General features: G+C 44.5%; 1 protein-coding gene across 3 annotated transcripts in view; it reads left to right on the top strand.

Moving 5' to 3' along the window:
• LOC145006569 (uncharacterized) overlaps positions 1 to 21,002 on the top strand; it is a 48,061-nt gene extending 27,059 nt beyond the window's left edge. For 2 of the 3 annotated variants that reach the window (XM_078965652.1, XM_078965653.1), the window contains 2 exons: positions 14,659 to 15,830; positions 20,857 to 21,002. In XM_078965652.1, the coding sequence (XP_078821778.1) occupies positions 14,659 to 15,830; positions 20,857 to 20,891 (1,207 nt within the window). In that variant the 3' untranslated portion in view covers positions 20,892 to 21,002. Of the gene's footprint in view, positions 1 to 13,921; positions 13,990 to 14,658; positions 15,831 to 20,856 lie in introns of those variants that run through there. The other variant, XR_013662948.1, reaches the window with a different exon arrangement.
• Positions 21,003 to 25,256: the final 4,254 nt, after the last annotated feature.

The raw sequence follows: 25,256 nt of genomic DNA, 5'->3' as shown, positions 1-25,256 counted from the left end.
TTCTTGCACAATATCTCGGTGTCATTGGCGCTAAGCCAATCCATTCATAATACGATGTCGAAACCATTAAGTTCGATAGGCAATAATTCCTCATGGAACTTATTCCCATTCAGATCAATTAATATGTTTTTGATACGATGGCTAACAGGTACAAAATTACCAATAGCAGCTTCGACTGATAAAGCATTATCTAGTCTATCAACAGGAAAAACTAGTTTTCTACCAAATTCATGCGAAATAAAGGAGTAGTTGGCTCCAGAATAAAATAAAATTTGGGCAAGCAAATTGTTAACGAGAAAGGTACCTGAAGCGACATCAGCTTCATCTTTAGCAGCTTCCAGTGTCAACTGGAATGCTCTCGCCTTCGGTTTTGGCGGAATGTTGGGTCTAGCTGCCTCCTTCTTCTTCGGGCAGTCCCTCGACATGTGTCCCTCCTCACCACAACCATAGCAAAATTTCTTAGAGAGGGTGCATTCATTGGCATAGTGCCCTGGTTTTCCACATTTGTAGCATGTGGCCACTGCCTCACATTTTCCATAATGCTTCTTCTTACATTTGTCGCACCACTTGGCTTCGCCTCCACCTCCCCTTGAACCAGACTTTGAGAACTTGTTTCTCTTGTTGGACCCTGGAGTTCCATCGAACTTCCTCTTTTCACCAACATCTATCCTTTCCAGACCCTTTTCCTTCTGTTGGGCCTCCACGTTCTTAGCTGCTCGAACAGTTGTTTTCAGAGTGGTTGCCATCTTGACTGTCGGACCAAAGTCGGAAGGTAGTCCATTAGCGAACCTCTCAATCTTGGAGAGTTCCGTTGGTACTAGGTACGGAAATAACTTCATTTTCTCAGTGAACGCAGTAGCATAGTTATCTATGCTCATCCTTCCCCTCTTCAAGTTTTGGAACTCATTGTTCAGATCAATCAAATCTATCTCTGAACAATATTGCACCCTTAGTTGTTCCAAGAACTCATCCCATGACATTTTCAGAGCTTCCCCTCGTGGCATAGTATCTGCCAACAGCTCCCACCAACTCAAGACTCCAGTCTTCAGTTGTTAAACTGCGAAAACAGTCTTCTATTTGTTGCTACAGTCGTAACTTTCAAATACCATCTCCATTTCAGAGATCCAATGCATTATTTCAACAGGCTTTGGGCTCCCAGAAAGACTTGGCAGTTTGGCACCCAAGAAATTCTTGTACATTCGCCCATCGTTGTTGTTTCTCCTTTCCGGATTGTTCCTTCGTTCTTCTTGAGTCCCAATTTGACTCACAATGTGACTATTGATCCCTTCCTCCAATCGTTCAGGAATCGGTTCGGGTTCCACGTTAGGTATGATAGGTTCGTCCCTATTTCCATGCAGCATCTATCGCATTTCCTCCCTTTGTTCAGCTAACATAGCCCGAATCATGGCTTGCACTCCAGCCATGGTGATCTGTTCTGGTGCAGCAGCTTTAACAGCTACTTGTTGAATTACAGGCGGTTGATTCCTGTTCTCGTTTGCGTTTCCAACACCGCTTCTTGTTCTCACCATTTTTGATCTATACACCGAATAAGGTGAAATTTAGATCTTCATTCACGATAGATATTCAAATCATGCTTATCACTCCAAAACGATTACATGCTAGTTCTAATATCGTAGACATACGCTTAGAATACTAAACACAGAAACCTTCAGATCCGGTTGGCAACAAACCGTAGATCCGAACAAATAATATCATATATGGCAACATATAACATTTAGCACGTAAAAAGCATTTTAGGCAACTTCCTAAAATTTACTAGTGCTTGTGTCTAAAATCCAACAGACACTCAACTCAAATTTCCACTTAGCACTCTAAGTTTAAGTCTAGAAATCCTACAAATTCCTAGTTCGCTTAAACTAATGCTCTGATACCAACTGCGACATCCCCAAAATCACGGCCAGAAAAGATCGATTTTTCATTTATGCTTTTTAAATAATTTCAGAGAAAATCCTTTTGATTTGAAAGAGTTGCGGAATTTGTTCCCAAAAACAAAACGTGATAAGATAATATTTATCCGCGCATTTCATCAAGAGATGCATTTTCATTATATAATCAAAACTCGGGATGTCATGTTCCGATACAGACCATAAAGCATAAACGATAACATTACAAGTCATTCAACAAATATATGCATATACAGACTTGTAAACAAAACAACTCCATGATTCATCCATCTTATGCCTTTGCGCCACTTCCTGTAATACAAATAAAACTGAGTGGTTCAGGCTTGGGAGCCTGGTGAGCATATAGGGTTTTCAACCCACAATAAATAAATTATATTTAATTTCACCAACCAATAATAACCCGATTACCCGTTCCCGTTATCCTCACTTTACGCCCCTAAAACAACATCTATCTCAAGGGACCTAATCAAGGATTTTCATCGGGATGGACATTACTGCTAAGGGGTTTCCTCAACAATAGATATCCTAAAGGCAACCATGAGGGGGATAGAGTACATCGGTGAACACATCGTTCACAGCACCTACAGGTTATAAATCTGCTAGCGTTCCACAAGACTGTCTAGAAGGAGTCTGTGGTCGTTATCCATACTCCGCTGAATAACTAGGTCAACAACAATAACATCGAGGTCTCTCATCTGTTTATCACACATCAACTATCTGCCCATGTTCTACCCAACATATTAGTAGATAAAAAATATATTTTTATACATAGTTTAAAACCTGTATAGCATGTTCAATCAATACATATTCCACATAACATATGAGACACACACATATAACACATATTTCATAGAGAATAAATCGGATCTATGAGATAGAAGAAAGTGAATATACATTCACGTATATAACAACCAAATATACACATAACACGTATTTCGTATAAAATACTTAATAATTATGCGTTAGAAGAAAGTAACTACACACTCACCTGATCAGAAGATGATCGGGCAACACTAAAACTTGTAGAAGTACTATTTCTCCATAGATCTGGAAGATCTTCACAAAACCGGGTTCCTCGCACGCAGAGCTTCGGCTTGGGAATCGCACTTCTCGGGATCTTCGGGGCTTCGGGACTTGCTTCGGAGCTCAGGAATATTACCGGGGCTTCGGGGTATAAACGGCACGCTAAACGAGGCAAAAGATGAGAGAAAAAGGAAGAGTTTGTAAAGGATTAAGGCTGCCTTCGTATCCCCTTTTATAGGAGGCTGGACCCTCGCGCGTACGCTGTGTGTATGGGGCTACGCGGGGCGTACGCCTCAGATCGTCCGCGCTTGCATCATCGGAGGTACTCGAGTGCTGGGCTTCATCACGCTTCGTTGTACGATGGGCGTACAGCAGTACGCTGGGTGTACTTCGGATGAGTCCGATGACTCCCCTTCGGATAATATCGGATATAATAAATAAATTTAAATATTAATTATTTAATAAAATTTGAAAATTCATATGTTCTTCATACGTACTCCGTTTTCGACGTTCTTTATATCCACGCGTAGGTGAGAGTACGCTCTACAACTTTCGTTTAGACTCCACCGGCTAATTTTGATTTTATTTTTATTATATATTTTTAGGAGGCCGAGACAGAAAAACTTCGTTATAAATTCATAACTTCTTCGTCCGACGTCCGTTCTCGCCTAACTTTTCATCGTTTCGCTATTAACAACGAGATCTTCGATTCTCGTTTAGATTGTTTCGGCTAAAAACCGATGGATCTCAAATCGAGTATTCGGACTGCATACTGCCAAGTCGAAACTTCAGAAAATCATAACTTCCTCATACGAAGTCAGGTTCGGGCGTTCTATATATATTTGGAAACCGCGTTTCAACTACTACAACATTATCCAAAGATATCGAGTTTATTTTACACTTCAATTTTGACGCTCATTTTATTGTTAATTAATCATATCACATAATTAAGCAATTAAGCATGAAACACATAATACTCAAATAATATGTTATTATTATATTAAATTGGGTTACAAAGGTTAACCTAGACTATTACATTGCTAAAAATGGCAAGCCAATAAACACAGGCGTTACACACATACGATGCGACCCATCCTTCTTCTTCACAAATAGTATCGAGGCTCCCCAGGGTGAACTGCTCGGTCTACTAAAACGCTTATCTAGCAGCTCCTACAGCTACATAGACAACTCCTGCATCTCAAGAGGGGCCAACCAGTATGGTGCCTTGGCTATCGGAGCCGCACAAAGAACAAGGTCGATCCTGAACTCCACCTGTCGCTTCGGAGGTATCCCAGGCAGCTCCTCTTGGAATAAATCTGCATAATCTCGCACCACGAGTACATCGCTCTTCTACGCCTTGCCCGCCTCCCGGGTATCTATAACATAGGCGACATACCCAACGCAACCCTGCTGAAGGTAGCGCCTAGCCCTCGCTGCTGAACATAATGTTGGTCCATGCTGTGGCCTCTCTCCCTGAATCACCAGCTCTCCCCTACCTGGGGTCCTGACACACACTAATTGTTGCGTGCAATCTATCACCGCCTCATTGGGGCTCAACCAATCCATGCCTACAATCACCTTTTTCCCATGCAACGGGATGGGAACCAAGTCTACCAAATAACACTCCTCGAACAACCTCAAAACATAATCCCTAAAAACATCTGATGCTCGCACTGATCGATCGTCCGTAATCTCGACCTCTAAGGGGCAATCCAACATGCCCGAAGACTCAGGGAACCTCTTGTTAAGTGCAAGAGAGACAAATGATCGGGTAACGCCCGAATCAGACAACACCTGAATTGGGATACCATTCCCATTGAACGATCCCGTCACCACTTCGGGTTTGGTGCGTGCCTCCTCGGTAGTCAACTGGAAGGCTCGAATCCTCACCATTGGGGCCTTTGACTTGCCCTGCTGGTCATCAGTGATCTGCAGGCTTGCTGGAGCTGGCGCTGCTACTGCTGTCAATCTCGGATAGTTGGCCTTTTTATTGCCTCGCTGGTGGCAGTGGAAACACAGCAACTCTAATGTCTGAACAGTGGGTGCAGGGGCGGTACAGTCCCAAATGAAATGCCTCGTCTTGCCGCACATGTAGCAACAAGACGATCCAACTGAAATGCCTCGTCTTGCCGCACATGCAGTGGCCCGGGCCCGACTGGCCCTTCGGCCTAGTGTCGGATCCATTAGGCTTCTTCCCCGAAGCCCCAGTAACCTGCTCTATCTCTACCTTCCTCTTCCTAATGTTCTCCAAATCAATTTCCCTCTCCCTCGTCCTAGCAATCATGGTATCCAGGGTCGGACACGATGAGAAGCTGACATGATCCCGGATATTAGCTCTCAACATGTCGTGATAGCGGGACCTCCGCATATCCTCATCTCCTGCATACTGAGGCACCAATAAGGCCCTCTCCCGGAACTTGGTAGTAATCTCCACCAGTGTCTCTGTCGTCTGCCTCATATCAAGGAACTCCCTGGCCAGCTGCTAAAGCTCCATGGCCGGTGCAAACTCAGACTTAAACCTGGTCACAAAGTCCGGCCAAGTCATAGCCTCAATAGCTGAGGCTGCAAATGAGTCACCAACTGAATCCCACCAATCCCTAGCCCCGTCTCTCAAATATCCCGCATTATAGTGGACCTTCGACCCTTCTGGGAAAAAGCTTGTCAACTGTGCAGACTCAATGTCTGAAATCCATATCCAAGCAATAATGGGGTCCTTAACCCCGTGGAAATCCAGTGCGCCACTCCCCCTAAAGTCCTTAAAGGACAGCGTGCGTGTACCCGACTGGCTAGACGCCATGTCACTCTGGAACGCTCTGAGGCGATCCTCCATTATGTGACATCCCCAAAATCACGGCCAGAAAAGACCGATTTCATTTATGCTTTTTGAAATAACTTCAGAGTAAATCCTTTTGATTTAAAAGAGTTGCGGAATTTATTCCCAAAAACAAAACATGATAAAATAATATTTATCAAAGCATTTCATCAAGAGATGCATTTTCATTATATAGTCAAAACTTGGGATGTCATGTTCCGATACATACCATAAAGCATAAACGATAACATTACAAGTGATTCAACAAATATATACATATACAGACGTGTAAACAAAACAACTCGATGATTCATTCGTCTTATGCCCTTGCGCCACTTCCTGTAATACAAATAAGCTGAGTGGGTTAGGCTTGGGAGCCTGGTGAGCATATAGGGTCTTCAACCCACAATAAATAAATTATATTTAATTACACCAACCAACAATAACCCGATTATCCATTCCTGTTATCCTCACTTTACGTCCCTAAAACAACATCTATCTCAAGGGACCTAATCTAAGATTTTCATCGGGACGGACATTATTGCTAAGGGGTTTCCTCAACAATAGATATCCTAAAGGCAACCATGAGGGGGATAGAGTACATCGGTGAACACATCGTTCACAACACCTACAGGTTATGAACCTGCTAGCGTTCCACAAGACTGTCTAGAAGGAGTCTGTGGTCGTTATCCATACTCCGCTGAATAACTAGGTCAACAACAACAACATCGAGGCCTCTCATCTGTTTACTACACACCAACTATCTACCCATGTTCTACCCAACATATTAGTATATAAAAATATACATTTTTATACATAGTTTAAAAACCTGTATAGCATTCTTTAATCAATACATATTCCACATAACAGATGAGGCACACACACATAACACATATTTCATAGAGAATAAATCGGATCTATGAGATAGAAGAAAGTGAATATACATTCACGCATATAACAGCCAAATATACACATAACACGTATATCATATAAAATACTTCATAGTTATGCGTTAGAAGAAAGTAACTACACACTCACTTGATTAGAAGATGATCGGACAGCACTACGGCTTGCAGAAGTAGAAATCCTCAGCAGATCTGGAAGATCTCTACAAAAATCGAACTTCTCGCGGGTAGAGCTTCGGCTTGGGAATCGCACTTCTCGGGATCTTCGGGCTTCGGGACTTGCTTCGGGTCTCGGGGATATTACCGGGGCTTCGGGGTACTTCTGGCACACAAATTAAGGTAAAACAGAAGAGAGAAGAGAGAAAATAACAACCCTAAACGGCTGCCCTTCAAATCTATTTATAGGGCAAATTGGGCCCTTGCCACGTCGTGGGCTTGGTCGTCACTGCATGCGTCATCCCAAGTTGCATATAGGGGCCTCCCAGTGGTGTCAGGAGACTTGCCACGTCGTGGTCTCTGACAGTTTTTGGGGTTTCGCGCCCCGAACTTCAGAAATTCATAACTTTCGCATACGAACTCCGTTTTCGACGTTCTTTATATCGCCGCGAAGGTGAGATTATGCTCTACAACTCTCGTGTAGACTCCATTGGCTAATTTTGATATTATTTTTAATATATTATAAGTATATTACTTATATATTATCTTTAGTAGGCCGCGACAGGAAAACTCTGTTCGAAATTCATAACTCCTTCATCTGAACTCCGATTCCGTCCGTCTTTCCGTCATTGCACTACTATAGATGAGATCTTCAATTCTCATTTAGATCAGTAAGGATACATATCTATCTACCTTAAATTCACTATTTAGGTCGTGCTGGGTCGTGCTGGTTCTGTCGCGAAACTTTGATAGGTCATAACTTTTTCGTTATAACTCGGATTTCAGCATTCTTTATATATTCGGAAACCTCGTTTCAAATACTAAAACATTATCCATAAATATAGGCTTTATCTAACATTTCATTTTGATGCTTATTTTTATTCTTAACTAAATTAAGACACACAATTAAGCACATAACACATAATACTCAAATTATACACTTCTATTATTTCAAAACGGGTTACAAAGGTTAACCTAGACTATTATACCAACATTAATGACAAGCCCAGAAACACAGGCGTTACAATTCTCTCCACCTTAGAATGATTCCGTCCCCAGAATCACACATCAACAAACAAATGCGGATAGCAACCCATCATGTCACTCTCCGTCTCCCAGGTGAGATTCAGCCCATTCGTCTGTTTCCATCGGACAAGCACTAACTCAACCATCTTGCGTCGCAACTTCTTTGTCTTTCGGTCAACGATTGCCTCTGGTTCTTCAATCAACCTTTTGTTCTCATCGATTCTCAACTCCGAAAGTGGAATCATGTCGGGAACTTCTCCCGTGAACTTCCTCAAATAACACACATGGAAAGTGTTATGAATTCCATTCAGTTCTTCTGGTAGTTCGAGCTTGTAAGCTTGGTTCCCAATCCTCTGAAGAACTTTAAACGGTCCAATAAACCTTGGACTTAATTTTCCCCTTTTACCAAATCTTATAAGTCCCTTCCACGGCGAGACTTTAAGGAAAACCGAATCTCCAACTTCGAAAGTCATCAGTCTTCACTTGTTGTCAGCATAGCTCTTTTGACGATCCTAAGCTGCTAACATTCTTTCCCTAATTATTTTCAACTTTTCAGCAGTTTGATGAACCATCTCCGGTCCCATAAACTGCTTTTCCCCAGCCTCAGGCCAACAAGACGGCGTACGACACTTCTTCCCGTACAAAGCTTGATAAGGTGCCATATTAATGCTCGAGTGAAAACTATTATTGTAGGAAAATTCTACCAAAGGTAAATGTTCATCCCAGTTATCTAGGAATTCTATGGTACATGCCCTCAGCATATCTTCAAGCGTTTGTATCGTCCATTCGCTCTGACCATCAGTCTGCGGATGGTAATCTGTACTTAAACACAACTTGGTACCCATTTCCTCTTGTAGTCTTTTCCAAAACCTCGAGGTGAAACGGCTATCACGATCCGATACAATCATTAACGGAACACCGTGAAGCCTCACAATTTCCTTTACGTAAGAATTCGCAAGCTTATCCATAGACCATTTCTCCTTGGCCGCTATGAAATGCGCACTCTTAGTGAATCGATCAAGGACCACCCAAATCATGTCGTGACCATTCTTTGTTCTGAGCAGTTTAGTGACAAAATCCATAACAATGTCTTCCCACTTACCCGTAGGTACAGGCAATGGTTCTAAACTCCCATACGGTTTCTGATGTTGTGTCTTTACTCTTGCACAAGTCACACACTCAGCCACATACTTTGCAACATCAAGCTTCAACGTCGGCCACCAGTAGTAGGGTTTTAGGTCCCTATACATTTTAGTGCTACCGGGATGAATCGAGTACATGGTCTTGTGAGCTTCTTCCATCAGAAGATCTCTGACTCCTCCTGTCATAGGTATCCAAATCCGATCTTGGAACACCTTCAGTCCATGACTATTTATACCGAACACCAATGTTTTGCCCAAACGTTCCTCCTTTCGGTCATTCTTCTTAGAAGCTTCCTCTTGAGCTTTCTTTATACTTTCCACAATGGTCGAGACAACTTCAATTCTCAACGCTTTGGGCCTTTTTCTTTCAAGATTGACTTTCCGACTGAGAGCATCAGCAGCAACATTTGCTTTACCAGGGTGGTAAAGTATCTCACAGTCGTAGTCCTTAAGCAACTCTAGCCAGCGTCGTTGCCTCATATTCAATTCCTTCTGACCGAAGAGATATTGGAGACTCTTATGATCAGGGAAAAGTTTGCACTTCGTGCCATAAAGGTAATGCCTCCATATTTTCAGAGCGAAAACTACCGCTGCCAATTCCAAATCATGAGTCGGGTAGTTCCTTTCATGCTCTTTCAATTGTCAAGATGCATATGCGATCACCTTATCTCTTTGGTTCAGAACACAACCTAATCCAACCCCAGACGCATCGCTATAAATAGCGAAGTCTTCAACTTCACCAGGTAGAGAAAGTATCAATGCCTCGCATAGTTTCTTCTTTAGCTTCCCGAACGCTTCTTTATGCTTATCACTCCAATCATAAGTAGCTCCTTTGTGGGTCAAAGCTGTTAATGGACTAGCAATCGAAGAAAAGCCTTGGATAAACCTTCGGTAATATCCAGCTAATCCTAAAAAGCTTCGGATCTCCGTGGGACTTTTTGGTTGTTCCCACTTCATCACATGTTCGAGCTTCGCTGGATCAACCATTATCCCTTCTTGATTGACCACGTGACCCAAGAATTGGACTTCTCGAATCCAAAAATCACATTTGGAGAACTTTGCATACAGCTTCTCCTTCTTCAGAACTTCTAACACTTCTCGCAAGAGTCTGTCGTGCTGCTCTCAGCTTTTCGAATAAATCAGAATGTCATCTATGAACACTATCACAAATTTATCTAGGAACGGATTACAAACCCTGTTCATTAAATCCATGAATGTTGTTTGAGCATTGGTTAGTCCAAACGACATAACCAAAAACTCGTAGTGCCCATATCGTGTTCTGAATGTAATCTTCTCTATATCCTGCTCTCTTACTTTCAGCTGATGATACCCTGACCTAAAATCGATCTTCGAGAAATAACTTGAACCTTGAAGTTGATCGAACAGGTCATCAATCCTCGGCAACGGATATCTATTCTTTATTGTTGCCTTATTCAGCTCTCTATAATCGATGCACATTCTTATACTTCCATCTTTCTTCTTCACAAATAACACCGGAGCTCACCAGGGTGATGAACTAGGTCTAATGAAACCCTTGTCCAATAACTCCTGAAGTTGCATCATCAGCTCCTTCATCTCCGTCGGTGCTATTTGGTACGGTGCTTTTGCTATTGGCGTCGTCCCTGGTAACAAGTTTATTCTAAACTCCACTTGTCTATCAGGCGGTCATCTGGGAAGATCTTCGGGAAATACTTCCGGATAATCACATACGACATGAATGCTTTGCATCGCCTTTTTCTCCTTCTTAGCATCGATCACGAATGCTAGATATGATGTACATCCTTTAGCCAAACACTTTCTGGCTTTCATCAATGAAATGATTCCAGAATTTATTCTGTGTTTATCTCCATACACCATAAACGATTCTTTCCCAGGAGGGTTTACTTTGACTATCTTCTTCTTGCACAATATTTCGACGTCATTGGCGCTAAGCCAATCCATTCCAAGTACGATGTCGAAACCGTTTAGTTCAATAGCCAATAATTCCTCATGGAATTTATTCCCATTCAAATCAATTATGATGTTTTTCATACGATGGCTAATAGGTACAAACTTGCCACTAGCAACTTCGACTAATAAGGCATTATCTAGTCTATCAACAGGCAAAGCTAGTTTTCTACCAAATTCATGCGATATAAAGGAGTAGCTGGCTTGAGAATCAAATAAAATTTGGGCAGACAAATTGTTAACGAGAAAGGTACCTGAAGCGACATCAGCTTCATTTTTAGCAGCTTCCAGTGTCATCTGGAATGCTCTCGCCTTTGGCTTTGGCGGGATGTTGGGTCTAGCTGCTTCCTTCTTTTTCGGACAATCCCTTGAGATGTGCCCCTCCTCACCGCAACCATAGCAAACTTTCTTGGTGAGGGTGCATTCATTGGCAAAGTGCCCTGGCTTTCCACATTTGTAGCATGTGGCCACTACCTCACATTTTCCATGATGCTTCTTCTTACATTTGTCGCACCACTTAGCTTCGCCTCCACCTCCCCTCGAACCAGACTTCGAGAACTTGTGTTTCTTGTTGAACCTTGAAGTTCCATCGAGCTTCCTCTTTTCACCAACCTCTATCCTCTCCAGACCCTTTTCCTTCTACTGGGCCTCCACATTCTTAGCTGCTCGAACAGCCGTTTTCAGAATAGTTGCCATCTTGACTGTCGGACCAAAGTCGGCAGGCAGTCCATTGGCGAACCTCTCAATCTTGGAGAGTTCCGTTGGTACTAGGTACGGAAATAACTTCATTTTCTCAGTGAATGCAGTAGCATAGTCATCTATGCTCATCCTTCCCTTCTTCAAGTTTTGGAACTCATTGTTCAGATCAATCAGATCTATCTCTGAATAATACTGCACCCTTAGTTGTTCCAAGAACTCCTCCCATGACATTTTCAGGGCTTCTCCTCATGGCATAGTATCTGCCAACAACTTCCACCAAGTCAAGACTCCAGTATTCAGTTGTCTAACTGCGAAAACAGTCTTCTGCTTGTTGCTACAGTCGCAACTTTCAGATACCATCTCCATTTCAGAGATCCAATCCGTTATCTCAACAGGCTTCGGGCTTCCAGAAAGACTTGGCGGCTTGGCGCCCAAGAAATTCTTGTACATTCGTCGATCCTTGTTGTTTCTCCTTTCCGGATTGTTCCTTCGTTCTTCTTGAGTCCCAACTTGATTCATAATGCGACTAGTGTTCCCTTCCTCCGATTGCTCGGGAATCAATTCAGGTTCCTCAATAGGTATGATAGGTTCGTCCCTATTATTATGCAACATCTGTCGCATCTCATCCCTTTGTTCGGCTAACATAGCCCGAATCATGGCTTGCACCCCAGCCATCGTTATTGGTTCTGGTGCTGCTGCTACAACAGGTGCTTGCTCAATTACTGGCGGTTGATTCCTGTTTTCATCCACGTTTCCAACGCTACTCCTTGTTCTCACCATTTTTGATCTATACACCGAATAAGGTGAAATTAGATCTTCATTCACGATAGATTTCAATTCATCCTTATTACTGCGAAACGATTACATGCTAGTTCTAATATCGTAGACATACGCTTAGAATCCTAAACAAATAAACCTTCATATCTGGTTGGCAACAAACCGTAGATCCGAACAAATAATATCATATATGGCAACACATAACATTTAGCATGTAAAAGCATTTTAGGCAACTTTCCTAAAATAGACTAGTGCTCGTGTCTAAAATTTATCAGACACACATCTCACAATCTCCACTTAGCATCTTAAGTTTAAGTCTAGAAATCCTACAAATTCCTAGTTCGCTTAAACTAATGCTCTAATACCAACTGTGACATCCCCAAAATCACGGCCAGAAAAGACCGATTTCATTTATGATTTTTGAAATAATTTCAGAGTAAATCTTTTTGATTTAAAAGAGTTGCGGAATTTGTTCCCAAAAACAAAACATGATAAAATAATATTTATCAAAGCATTTCATCAAGAGATGCATTTTCATTATATAATCAAAACTCGGGATGTCATGAGCACCTAAATGAAGGCCTTACGTGTTGTACCAGCTTAGGAGGACCAAACCTATGAATGGTCGGGACAATACTGATCTCAGGAAGCAGTTTGATCGACTGCATGGCATGGACTCGCCGAGTCCAATGAACAGACTCGGCGAGTAGCTTGGAGAATAACTGGGACTCGTCGAGCTGTTCTTCAGACTCGGGGAGTGGAGTCGGGGTGGCCCCGCGATTCTTCCACGAGGAACTCGTCGAGTCAAGAGGGATACTCGACGAGTAGAAAGGGAACATCAGGATTTGGTGAGGACATCTAGACTCGCCGAGTCGCCTTAGCACTCGCCGAGTCCGGTCAAGTTGACCGTTGACCGTTGACCAGAGTTGACCTACATGTGATTTCTTAGGGTCAGTTGTCTTGAAAGATAAAAGTATTAATATGGGATATATGATATTATAGGGAGTCTGTAGCTCGGCGGATCGAGTGCGAGTGATTTTAGGAGTCGCTAGCTTTCATTACCCACGAGGTGAGTCTTCTCACTATACTGTACCCGGAAGGGTTTGATTGTGTGACCGGAAGGTCGGATATGATATGTGTTATAAGTGCTATAAATGGAAAGGTAATTGCTATGCGTGCTATGTATGTTTATATGGGCCGGAAGGCAATATGTTATGTGACCGAAAGGTCGGATATGATATATGATATATGTGCTATATGTGTTAGGATAAATGTATTATGTGCTGTGTATGTTTATGGGCCGGAAGGTAGTATGTTATGGGCCGGAAGGCAATATGTTATGGGCCGGAAGGAGAATATGTTATGGGCCGGAAGGCGATTATGTTACGGGCCGGAAGGCGTTGTGTTGTAGACCGGAAGGTCAGGGCCTGGAAAGGCGTATATGTGTAAGTAGTATACTGGGGAACTCACTAAGCATTTATGCTTACAGTTGTTATGTATATGTTTCAGGTACTAGCGAGGACCGTGGGAAGGCGCCGGCGTGATGTGTACACACTGTTGTTATTTTGAGATCTTGGGGATTTTATGATTGTATTTTGATATGAAACTTGGAATAATTATATTAGTTGAATAAAATCACTTTATTTTAAATGAAAATTTTGTTTGAAAATTTGCGTTGTTTCAATTGGTATCAGAGCCTTGGTTTGAGGGATTCGGGTGTACCTTCGGGTGTAACTGAACTCAAACCGAGGATTTGAGGAAAATCTTTTAAAAATAATAAAGGCATAAACTTTTATAAATGGTAAGGTGGTAAACAAGAAAGAAGCAGTGTGTACGATCAGCCAGCGCCCGAACGGTAAAGATCCCCAGAATACCTTACAATGTTATGTTATGCAAGGAATTATGAATTGTTATGCATGCTAGAAGACTAGGTATTCATGATAGGACTATAGTGGCCTGATTTGTGATGCCTTAGTCTAGGGAGTTTGCCGATATGAGATGTTTGGTAGCGTGCAGGTAGATAGTGCATATCAAAAGTAGAGTACTCACTATTCGGGGTTTGGGGAGGAAGATTTGGGACGAATGCTGATACGGTGTGGTCGGTAGTATTGGGCCCGTACTACCGAAGACACCAGGTCGGTGGAAGACCCAAGTAAGAATTCCTGGATATCGGAGACTGAGTAGGGTGCGTTATCGAGTACAATTGTACTTGATGGAGTCTCTGATAATTTTATGTTGTATTTCAGAGACATCATGGTTACCACACACCACGGGGCGAGTTCGAGCAGTGTGAGCGACGAGGATATTCGTCAGATGATTCAGGAGGAGGTAGCTGCAGCGATCCGGGCTGAGATCCCAGAGATGTTTGGGTCTATTAAGACCACTCTGATGGAGACGTTCGAAGAGCGGTACGCCGCACTGACTGAGGCTACAGCCGCTGCCGCTACCGCAGCCGTGGCCGCTACCAGGCCGCAAGGGGGCGATTCGTTGCTATTCCGGGAATTCAGCAACACGAAACCCCCTGAGTTCGATGGGACGCAGGATCTGATTGCTGCGATGAGGTGGATCGCCGACATTGAAGGGTGCTTCTACACTTGCTCATGCCCGGAGCACCTGAGGGTACGGTTCGCTTTGAACCAACTCCGTCTGGGAGCGAAGGATTGGTGGAAGTTCGTGACGGCGAACTTCACTCGGGCGGAGATTACAGCAGTGACATGGGAGAGGTTTACTGTCATGTTCAGGGACGAGTACGTTCCCCCAGTGGAGAGGGAACAATTGATTCAGGAGTTCTTGACCCTTAAGCAGGGTACTGATTCGGTTGCGGTGGTCACACGGAAGTTTCACGAGAGGGCGATGTTCTGCCCCGAGCTGGTGTCTACAGAGCAATCGCGGATGAGCCGGTACTTAGGCGTTTTGAGGAGGGATATCCGGGAGTTTGTGTCAAACTCCACCTATCGTACTTTCACTGAGCTTCAGGCGAATGCCAGGAAGCGCGAGATCGAGTTGGAGACCCAGGCCAGGGAGGAGGCCGAGTCTCGGCAGGTGGACCGGCGGCCGGCTCAGTCTCAGCCGGCAGCCAAGCGGACCAAGTCCGCTGATTTGAAGACGGGAGGTCCAAAGGGCTGCACTTGCGGAAAGTGCGGCAAGGATCATGAGGGGGCGTGCCGAGCTGGTGGTTGCTACAAGTGTGGCAAGGAAGGACACATTGCCAGGGATTATCCTAAGGGGTTTATGGTTTGTTTTCATTGCAACCAGATAGGCCATCGGAAGGCTGAGTGCCCGCAGCTTCGTCAGGGATCTACACCTACTACCAGGACTACTGAGACTCGACCGGCGAAGGTCGAGGCCCCAAGGGCTCGCGGGAGAGCCTTTCAGCTGACTGCGGAGGAGGTCCGCGCTGCGCCCGATGTTGTGGCAGGTATGCTGTAATTCATGTATTTATTTAAAGTCGAAATGTTATGCTTATGTTAATATATGTGTAGGTACTTTTCTTGTGAACTCTATGCCTGCTCTAGTGTTATTTGACTCGGGTGCGAGTAGGTCCTTTGTATCTTTAGCTTTTAGTCAGCATATCAGCAGTAGTCGTGAGCCGTTAAGTCGGCCTCTGAGCGTTTCTATAGCGGCCGAGAAGGTGGTTTGTGCCACGGAGGTTCTTCAGGGGTGCGTACTAGAGATTTTCGGGGTTGAGTTTCCGATTGACCTAATTCCTATTGCGATGGGTGATGTTTGTGTCATCGTGGGCATGGACTGGTTGAGTCGATTCAGCACTGTCATCGACTGTGAGCGCCAGCTGGTGAGTATACGAGACCCTAGTGGGGGAGTTCTTACGGTGTACGGCGAGGGTACCCGTTCGGGATCAGCTTTTTGTTCGGCCGCTAGGGCGAGGCAATGTCTACAGCAGGGATGTAAGGGTTTTGTGGCGTATGTGATGGATACGCGGGAGGCTTCCGAGAGACCAAGGTCAGTGGAAGAGGTTCCAGTGGTGCACGAGTTTCCAGATGTTTTTCCCGAGGAGCTGCCGGGAGTACCTCCTGCGAGGCAAGTAGAGTTTGGTATCTACCTGATTCCGGGGGCTGCGCCTATTGCGAAGGTGCCTTATCGTCTCGCACCTCCAGAGATGCAAGAGTTGTCCTCGCAACTCCAGGAGTTGCTGGGGAAGGGATTTATTCGGCCGAGCAGCTCGCCGTGGGGAGCACCGATCCTGTTCGTCAAGAAGAAGGATGGTTCACACCGGATGTGCATTGATTACCGGGAGTTGAACAAAGTGACGGTCAAGAACCGCTATCCGTTACCGAGGATCGATGATTTATTCGATCAGTTGCAAGGGGCATCTTGGTTCTCCAAGATCGATCTGAGGTCAGGGTACCATCAGGTAAGAGTGCGGGATGAGGACGTCCAGAAGACAGCATTTGGGACGCGATATGGGCATTACGAGTTTGTGGTGATGCCTTTCGGGCTCACCAATGCCCCGGTGGTGTTCATGGACCTCATGAACAGGGTATGCAGACCGATGTTGGATCGGTCAGTGATTGTATTTATCGACGACATCTTAGTGTATTCGCGATCTAGAGAGCAGCATGAGGGACATTTGAGGGAGGTCCTTGAGGTACTGAGGTCGGAGAAGCTATATGCAAAATTCTCCAAATGTGACTTCTGGTTGCGGGAGGTCCAATTCCTTGGACATGTTGTTAATCAGGCAGGGATATTGGTCGATCCGGCCAAGGTTGAGGTAGTGATGAGTTGGGAGGTACCGAAGTCACCTTCCGAGATCAGGAGTTTCCTTGGGTTGGCAAGGTACTATCGGAGGTTTATTAGGGACTTCTCCAAGATCGCAGTACCGCTCACCAGATTGACCCGGAAGGGTGTTGCATTCTCTTGGGGACCCGAGCAACAGACTTCTTTCGAGACACTTCGCCAGAGATTGTGCGAAGCCCCGGTATTAGCTCTCCCGGAAGGGATGGAAGATTTTGTCGTATATTGCGACGCATCGATTTCGGGACTGGGTGCAGTGTTGATGCAGAGAGGTCATGTGATAGCTTATGCATCGAGGCAGCTAAAGCCTCACGAGGCGAGATATCCCACGCATGACCTAGAGTTGGGGGCAGTAGTGTTCGCTCTCAAGATTTGGCGTCACTACCTGTATGGGGTTCGATGTACGATATACACGGACCATAAGAGTTTGAAGTATTTGATGGATCAACCCAACCTAAATATGCGTCAGAGGAGATGGTTGGATGTGGTCAAGGATTATGACTGTGAAATTCTATACTACCCGGGCAAGGCTAATGTGGTAGCCGATGCATTGAGCCGCAGGGCGGAGAGCACTCCATTGCGAGATGTATGTCTGAGACTGACGGTGATGACTCCGGTATTGGATGCTATTCGTGGGGCGTAGGCTGAGGCTGTGAGATCCGAGATGCAGAAGAAAGAGCGGGTCATTGGGTTAATCTCAGAGTTCGTTAAGGATGGACGAGGACTTCTGACGTTTCAGGGTCGGATTTGGGTACCGTTCGTGGGCGGTACGCGTGCTACTTTGATGGAAGAGGCTCACAAATCGAAATTCTCGATTCATCCCGGTGCTACAAAGATGTATTTGGACTTGAGGAAGGAATACTGGTGGCCTTGTATGAAGAGAGACGTCGCCTGGTTCGTTGAGAGGTGTTTGACCTGCCGTAGGGGTAAGGCCGAGCACCAGAGACCGCATGGCAAGTTGCAGCCTTTGGAGATTCCTGAGTGGAAGTGGGAACAGATTACTATGGATTTCATCACCAAATTGCCGAGAACTGCCAGGGGAGTCGATGCAATTTGGGTGATTGTGGATAGGTTGACGAAGAGTGCATATTTCCTTGCCATCAGCGAGAGTTCATCAGCGGAGAAGTTGGCGGAGATATACGTGAGGGAAGTAGTATCTCGGCATGGAGTGCCGATCTCGATTGTTTCGGACCGTGATGTACGCTTCACTTCCAGGTTCTGGAGGAAATTCCATGAGGAGCTGGGTACTAAACTGCATTTTAGTACCGCATACCATCCCCAGACAGACGGTCAGAGCGAGCGGACGATTCAGACATTGGAGGACATGCTTCGAGCGTGTGTGTTAGACTTCGGGGGTAGCTGGGATGCGTATTTACCCTTGGCAGAGTTTTCCTACAACAACAGCCATCATTCGAGCATTGGTATGCCACCTTTTGAGTTGTTGTATGGTAGGAGGTGTCGGACCCCCATTTGCTGGGGAGAGGTGGGACAGAGAGTGATGGGCAGTACGGAGATCGTACTTCAGACGACAGAGCAGATTCAGCAGGTTAGACAGAGGTTATTGACCGCCCAGAGCCGATAGAAGAGTTATGCGGACAGACGCCGGTCCGAGCTTTAATTTCAGGTTGGCGACTTCGTTCTCCTGAAGGTTTCTCCTTGGAAGGGAGTGATCCGGTTCAGGAAGAGGGGCAAGTTGGGGCCCCGGTTTGAAGGCCCATTTCGTGTGATTGCAAGGGTAGGTCGGGTAGCTTATCGGTTGGAGTTGCCAGCAGAGTTGGGACAGATCCACAATACTTTTCACGTATCGCAGTTGAGGAAGTGTATAGCCGATGAATCGGCAGTAGTTCCATTAGAGGATATTCAGGTGGATGCGAGCCTGAATTACGCCGAGAGACCAGTAGCCATCAGGGATCGGAAGATCAAGGTTCTGAGGAACAAGGAGGTACCTATGGTGTTGGTTCAGTGGCAACACCGGAAAGGATCGGAGATGACTTGGGAGTCGGAGCGTGAGATGCAGGAGCAACATCCGGAGTTATTTGCAGAGTGAGACTTCGAGGGCGAAGTCTAGTCCTAGTGGGGGAGAGTTGTAACAGCCTGGAATTTCAGGTATTGTCATAATATTGTTTTTGGGGTGTTTAGGAGGGGACTCGGCGAGTTGGAGCCAGACTCGCCGAGTAGGACCACAGACTTGGTCGCGGGTTCGCGACTGGACTCGACGAGTCCATTATGGACTCGACGAGTCCATTATGGACTCGGCGAGTCTGCGCTGTTCAGCGGAAACCCTAGCCGTTTGGTTTTGGAACGTATATAATGAACTTATAGGCCGTCATTGTCCGTCTTTAGCCTACTGAGAAGAACCCTAATCGGTTGTGTGCATCTGGAGCAAGGATTGAAGGCCATTGGTGATCTTGAAGAAGTTATTGTGCAAGGAAGAGAAGGGTTTAGCTAAAGGAACAGCAAGGGAATCAAGTTCTGAGGATTGGGGACACAGAGAGTGCATTATTCAGGTAACAATTCGGATTATAATCTGCTATGTTGATGTGTGCATGGATTTAGGGTTTATGGAACCCTTTTGTGACTAGATTGATTGTTATCCTTGTTTCCTCAAACGATTATAACCCTGTATTAGGACCTTTAGAGGTCCAGAATGTCCCATGCCTGTGTATTTCGGGAATTAAGAGAGGTTTTGGATTGGAATCCTTATGCCTTAGGTCAAAATGTAAATTATAAGCCTTGGGGTATAGCATGAGCACCTAAATGAAGGCCTTACGTGTTGTACCAGCTTAGGAGGACCAAACCTATGAATGGTCGGGACAATACTGATCTCAGGAAGCAGTTTGATCGACTGCATGGCATGGACTCGCCGAGTCCAATGAACAGACTCGGCGAGTAGCTTGGAGAATAACTGGGACTCATCGAGCTGTTCTTCAGACTCGGGGAGTGGAGTCGGGGTGGCCCCGCGATTCTTCCACGAGGAACTCGTCGAGTCAAGAGGGATACTCGACGAGTAGAAAGGGAACATCAGGATTTGGTGAGGACATCTAGACTCGCCGAGTCGCCTTAGCACTCGCCGAGTCCGGTCAAGTTGACCGTTGACCGTTGACCAGAGTTGACCTACATGTGATTTCTTAGGGTCAGTTGTCTTGAAAGATAAAAGTATTAATATGGGATATATGATATTATAGGGAGTCTGTAGCTCGGCGGATCGAGTGCGAGTGATTTCAGGAGTCGCTAGCTTTCATTACCCACGATGTGAGTCTTCTCACTATACTGTACCCGGAAGGGGTTGACTGTGTGACCGGAAGGTCGGATATGATATGTGTTATAAGTGCTATAAATGGAAAGGTAATTGCTATGCGTGCTATGTATGTTTATATGGGCCGGAAGGCAATATGTTATGTGACCGAAAGGTCGGATATGATATATGATATATGTGCTATATGTGTTAGGATAAATGTATTATGTGCTGTGTATGTTTATGGGCCGGAAGGCAGTATGTTATGGGCCGGAAGGCAATATGTTATGGGCCGGAAGGAGAATATGTTATGGGCCGGAAGGCGATTATGTTACGGGCCGGAAGGCGTTGTGTTGTAGACCGGAAGGTCAGGGCCTGGAAAGGCGTATATGTGTAAGTAGTATACTGGGGAACTCACTAAGCATTTATGCTTACAGTTGTTATGTATGTGTTTCAGGTACTAGCGAGGACCGTGGGAAGGCGCCGGCGTGATGTGTACACACTATTGTTATTTTGAGATCTTGGGGATTTTATGATTGTATTTTGATATGAAACTTGGAATAATTATATTAGTTGAATAAATCACTTTATTTTAAATGAAAATTTTGTTTGAAAATTTGCGTTGTTTCAACAAGTCATTCAACAAATATATACATATACAGACTTGTAAACAAAACAACTCGATGATTCATCCGTCTTATGCCCATGCGCCACTTCCTGTAATACAAATAAGCTGAGTGGGTCAGGCTTGGGAGCCTGGTGAGCATATAGGGTCTTCAACCCACAATAAATAAATTGTATTTAATTTCACCAACCAACAATAACCCGATTACCCATTCCCGTTATCCTCACTTTACGTCCCTAAAACAACACCTATCTCAAGGGACCTAATCTAGGATTTTCATCGGGACGGACATTATTGCTAAGGGGTTTCCTCAACAATAGATATCCTAAAGGCAACCATGAGGGGGCTAGAGTACATCGGTGAACACATCGTTCACAACACCTACAGGTTATGAACCTGCTAGCGTTCCACAAGACTGTCTAAAAGGAGTCTGTGGTCGTTATCCATACTCCGCTGAATAACTAGGTCAACAACAACAACATCGAGGCCTCTCATCTGTTTACTACACACCAACTATCTACCCATGTTCTACCCAACATATTAGTATATAAAAATATACATTTTTATACATAGTTTAAAAACTTGTATAGCATTCTTTAATCAATACATATTCCATATAACAGGTGAGGCACACACACATAACACATATTTCATAGAGAATAAATCGGATCTATGAGATAGAAGAAAGTGAATATACATTCACGCATATAACAGCCAAATATACACATAACACGTATATCATATAAAATACTTCATAGTTATGCGTTAGAAGAAAGTAACTACACACTCACTTGATTAGAAGATGATCGAACAGCACTACGTCTTGCAGAAGTAGAAATCCTCAGCAGATCTGGAAGATCTCTACAAAAATCGAACTTCTCGCGGGCAGAGCTTCGGCTCGGGAATCGCACTTCTCGGGATCTTCGGGCTTCGGGACTTGCTTTGGGTCTTGGGGATATTACCGGGGCTTCGGGGTACTTATGGCATGCAAATCGAGGTAAAACAGGAGAGAGAAGAGAAAATAACAACCCTAAACGGCTGCCCTTCAAATCTATTTATAGGGCAAATTTGGCCCTTGCCACGTCGTGGCAACCTTTTTCCACGTCGTGGGCTTGGTCGTCACTGCATGCGTCATCCCAAGTTGCTTCTGGGGACCTCTCGGTGGTGTGAGGAGACTTGCCACGTCGTGTCACTTCTTGCCACGTCGTGGTCTCTGACAGTTTTGGGGTTTCGCGCCCCGAACTTCAGAAATTCATAACTTTCGAATGCGAACTCCGTTTTCGACGTACTTTATATCGCCACGAATGTGAGATGAAGCTCTACAACTCTCGTGTAGACTCCATTGGCTAATTTTGATATTATTTTTAATATATTATAAGTATATTACTTATATATTATCTTGAGTAGGCCGGGACAGGAAAACTCCGTTCGAAATTCATAACTCCTTCATCTGAACTCCGATTCCGTCCGTCTTTCCGTCATTGCACTACTATCGATGAGATCTTCAATTCTCATTTAGATCACTAAGGATACATATCTATCTACCTTAAATTCACTATTTACGTCGCGTTGGGTCGTGCTGGTTCTGTCGCGAAACTTCGATAAGTCATAACTTCTTCGTTATAACTCGGATTTCGGCATTCTTTATATATTCGAAAACCTCGTTTCAAATACTACAAAATTATCCATAAATATAGGCTTTATCTAACATTTCATTTTGATGCATATTTTTATTCTTAATTAAATTAAGACACACAAATAAGCACATAAAACATAATACTCAAATAATACACTTCTATTATGTCAAAACGGGTTACAAAGGTTAACCTAGACTATTATACCAACATTAATGACAAGCCCAGAAACACAGGCGTTACACATTAGCTCAATGATCCCTTCCTTGATCGACCCGAAAATCACCGGGGTCGACTTAAGTATGCCTCTCATGATCTCAGATGTGATGAACTCACGTAGTCCCTCATCCACTGGCTCGGAACCTGCCCCCGAACCCGATCCTGAACCAGATTTTGATCCTGAACCTCCCCCCCCCCCCCCATGACGTGTGATCATCACCATTCTGAAACAAACATATAATCGTCAGAATCATACATAAACCTCGGGAGGTCTCATACACTCTAAAGTTCCCTGATTCCGTCTCCGCCCTCCTTGACTCGAGTACGAATCCTCTGCTTTTAGTAGTACGGGCCCATACTACCTTCCACATCTATCTGTACTTTCCTCAAGGATTACTTCGACTTCACCAAGTCCCTTCTACTACTGTTTCACGCTTTGTTAATCTCATCCTAGCCTTAACCTAGGGTAACTCTCCAATCCACTAGCTCACGAATAACATTACATATCACTAGGATCAGATAATTCTTCGAATGAGGGGTCGTACCCTACAACGGTTGGACTCAGATAAGAGTTGCGAAATAGGGCTAAACCTAACCTTCTGAAATTATTCAATCCTCGCAATATGTAATGTGATGTATTCATTTATTAGTTAACTAAAGATAATTAGAACTCCTATTAGCACAAAACAATAGCATTCGGGCATTGAGTAACCCAATCAGACATACTCTATCCAAGCTATCATAAAAGTGACTAATCAGTGATATCTTGCAGCTCAAAAAGCACATATAGCAGGCATATCAGGCATCTTCCTAGATCCTTATCCCTAATCTAGCATGCAATTCTCTTACATAGGCCATAGGCATGTAAGACATCCTTCCTATATTCTTAGTCCTAATCTAGCATGCTGTAACATCCCGAAATAGCAAGAGTTGTGTGGAAGGGCTAAAAGTGTAATTTGGGAAAGAGTGACTCGTCGAGTCCATGGATGGACTCGGCGAGTAGAGTCGCGACTTGGTCGCGTGTTAAATAGCCAACTCGGCGAGTCATGGAGATGGACTCGGTGAGTAGGCGCAGAGTGGAGAAAACCCTAATTCTCGGGGTTGAGCCCTATATAAAGAGCATTATGTTTCCTCCCCAGCCTCTTTATCACCCCTTTGAATCCTTGAAACCCTAAAATCGTGGAGAAGCACCATTGTTGAGTGGATTGTGGCTTGGAGAAGTAATTGTTGGAGAAAGTTTGGAAGTTTGAAGGTGTGGAGCAAGGGGTTTTGCTTGGATTCGAGTTTCCTTGCAGTTTAGGGCACTCCTTGAAGGTAAAATCTCGTTCTTGAGCTGCTATTGTCTTGTCTCTTCATTTTGGGGTTTGGGGGGAAACTTATCTTGGGTTATTTTGGAGTCTAAAGGTTGGATCTGAGGTTGCTACCTCAGATCTGGAATGGAGGAGGGTTAGAATGCAGGAAAGTCCCTGTGTTGAGTGTTGGATGAAGCTATCTTGTCCCAAACCTTGGCCCTAATGTGCAAAATGCATAGATCTCTTTGGATTCACGTAAAGATTGCCACTTTACGTGATGGATGAGTTGTAGGAGGCTAGATCTATGTTTTGGATCAATTGCATGGTCTGGAACGCTTCTATTTGGATTCAGACTGGTGGTACTCGGCGAGTCACATGGGTGGACTCGACGAGTTGCTTGAAGACGAGATGAGACTCGACAAATAGGAAGAACAACTCGGAGAGTTGGATGAAGATGGTCTGGAACTCGACGAGTTGGATGAACAACTCGGCGAGTAGGTTTAAGATAGCCTTAGACTCGGCGAGTTTGTTCTTGGACTCGGCGAGTCTTGTCGAAGAGTCCCAATATTTTCTGGTCGAGTCGAAGAATCGGTGAGTCAAGGGATGACTCGGTGAGTTATGTGAAAATGGACTCAGAGTTGTTGGACTCAGCGAGTCCCGGGATGACTTGGCGAGTTAGGTCGCGGATTGAGTGAAGTTTTGAGTTGGGAACTCGGCGAGTCATAGGGTTGACTCGGCGAGTAGGGTCAGTCAGGGGTTGACTTTAACCCAGTCTTTGACCAAGGGTTGACCAGTGGTTTCCAGGGGTATTTTGGTAATTGTTGGTTATGGTTTTGAGTTCAGTGCATTGGTGACTGTCCAGTGGTGGAGATTGTATCAGGGATCGGAGCAGTTCGGGTTATCTGTTCAGTCGGCAGTTTCAAGGTGAGTTATCCTCACTATATCTATAGGGTTTAAGGCACCAAGGCCAACCCTTTTTATCGGATGGAAATCCGAGTAATTGTCTGTTGTATGATATTGCGGAAATGGGCCAGAAGGCGTTACGTTATAGGCCGGAAGGCATTACATGTTGTGGGCCGGAAGGCAA

Source organism: Lactuca saligna, chromosome 7 (assembly GCF_052625555.1).
Source record: "Lactuca saligna cultivar CGN05327 chromosome 7, ASM5262555v1, whole genome shotgun sequence".
NCBI classification, from domain to species: Eukaryota; Viridiplantae; Streptophyta; class Magnoliopsida; order Asterales; family Asteraceae; genus Lactuca; species Lactuca saligna.
The sequence above is the reverse complement of the archived record's forward strand: the minus strand, read 5'-3'. Positions and strand labels throughout refer to the sequence as shown.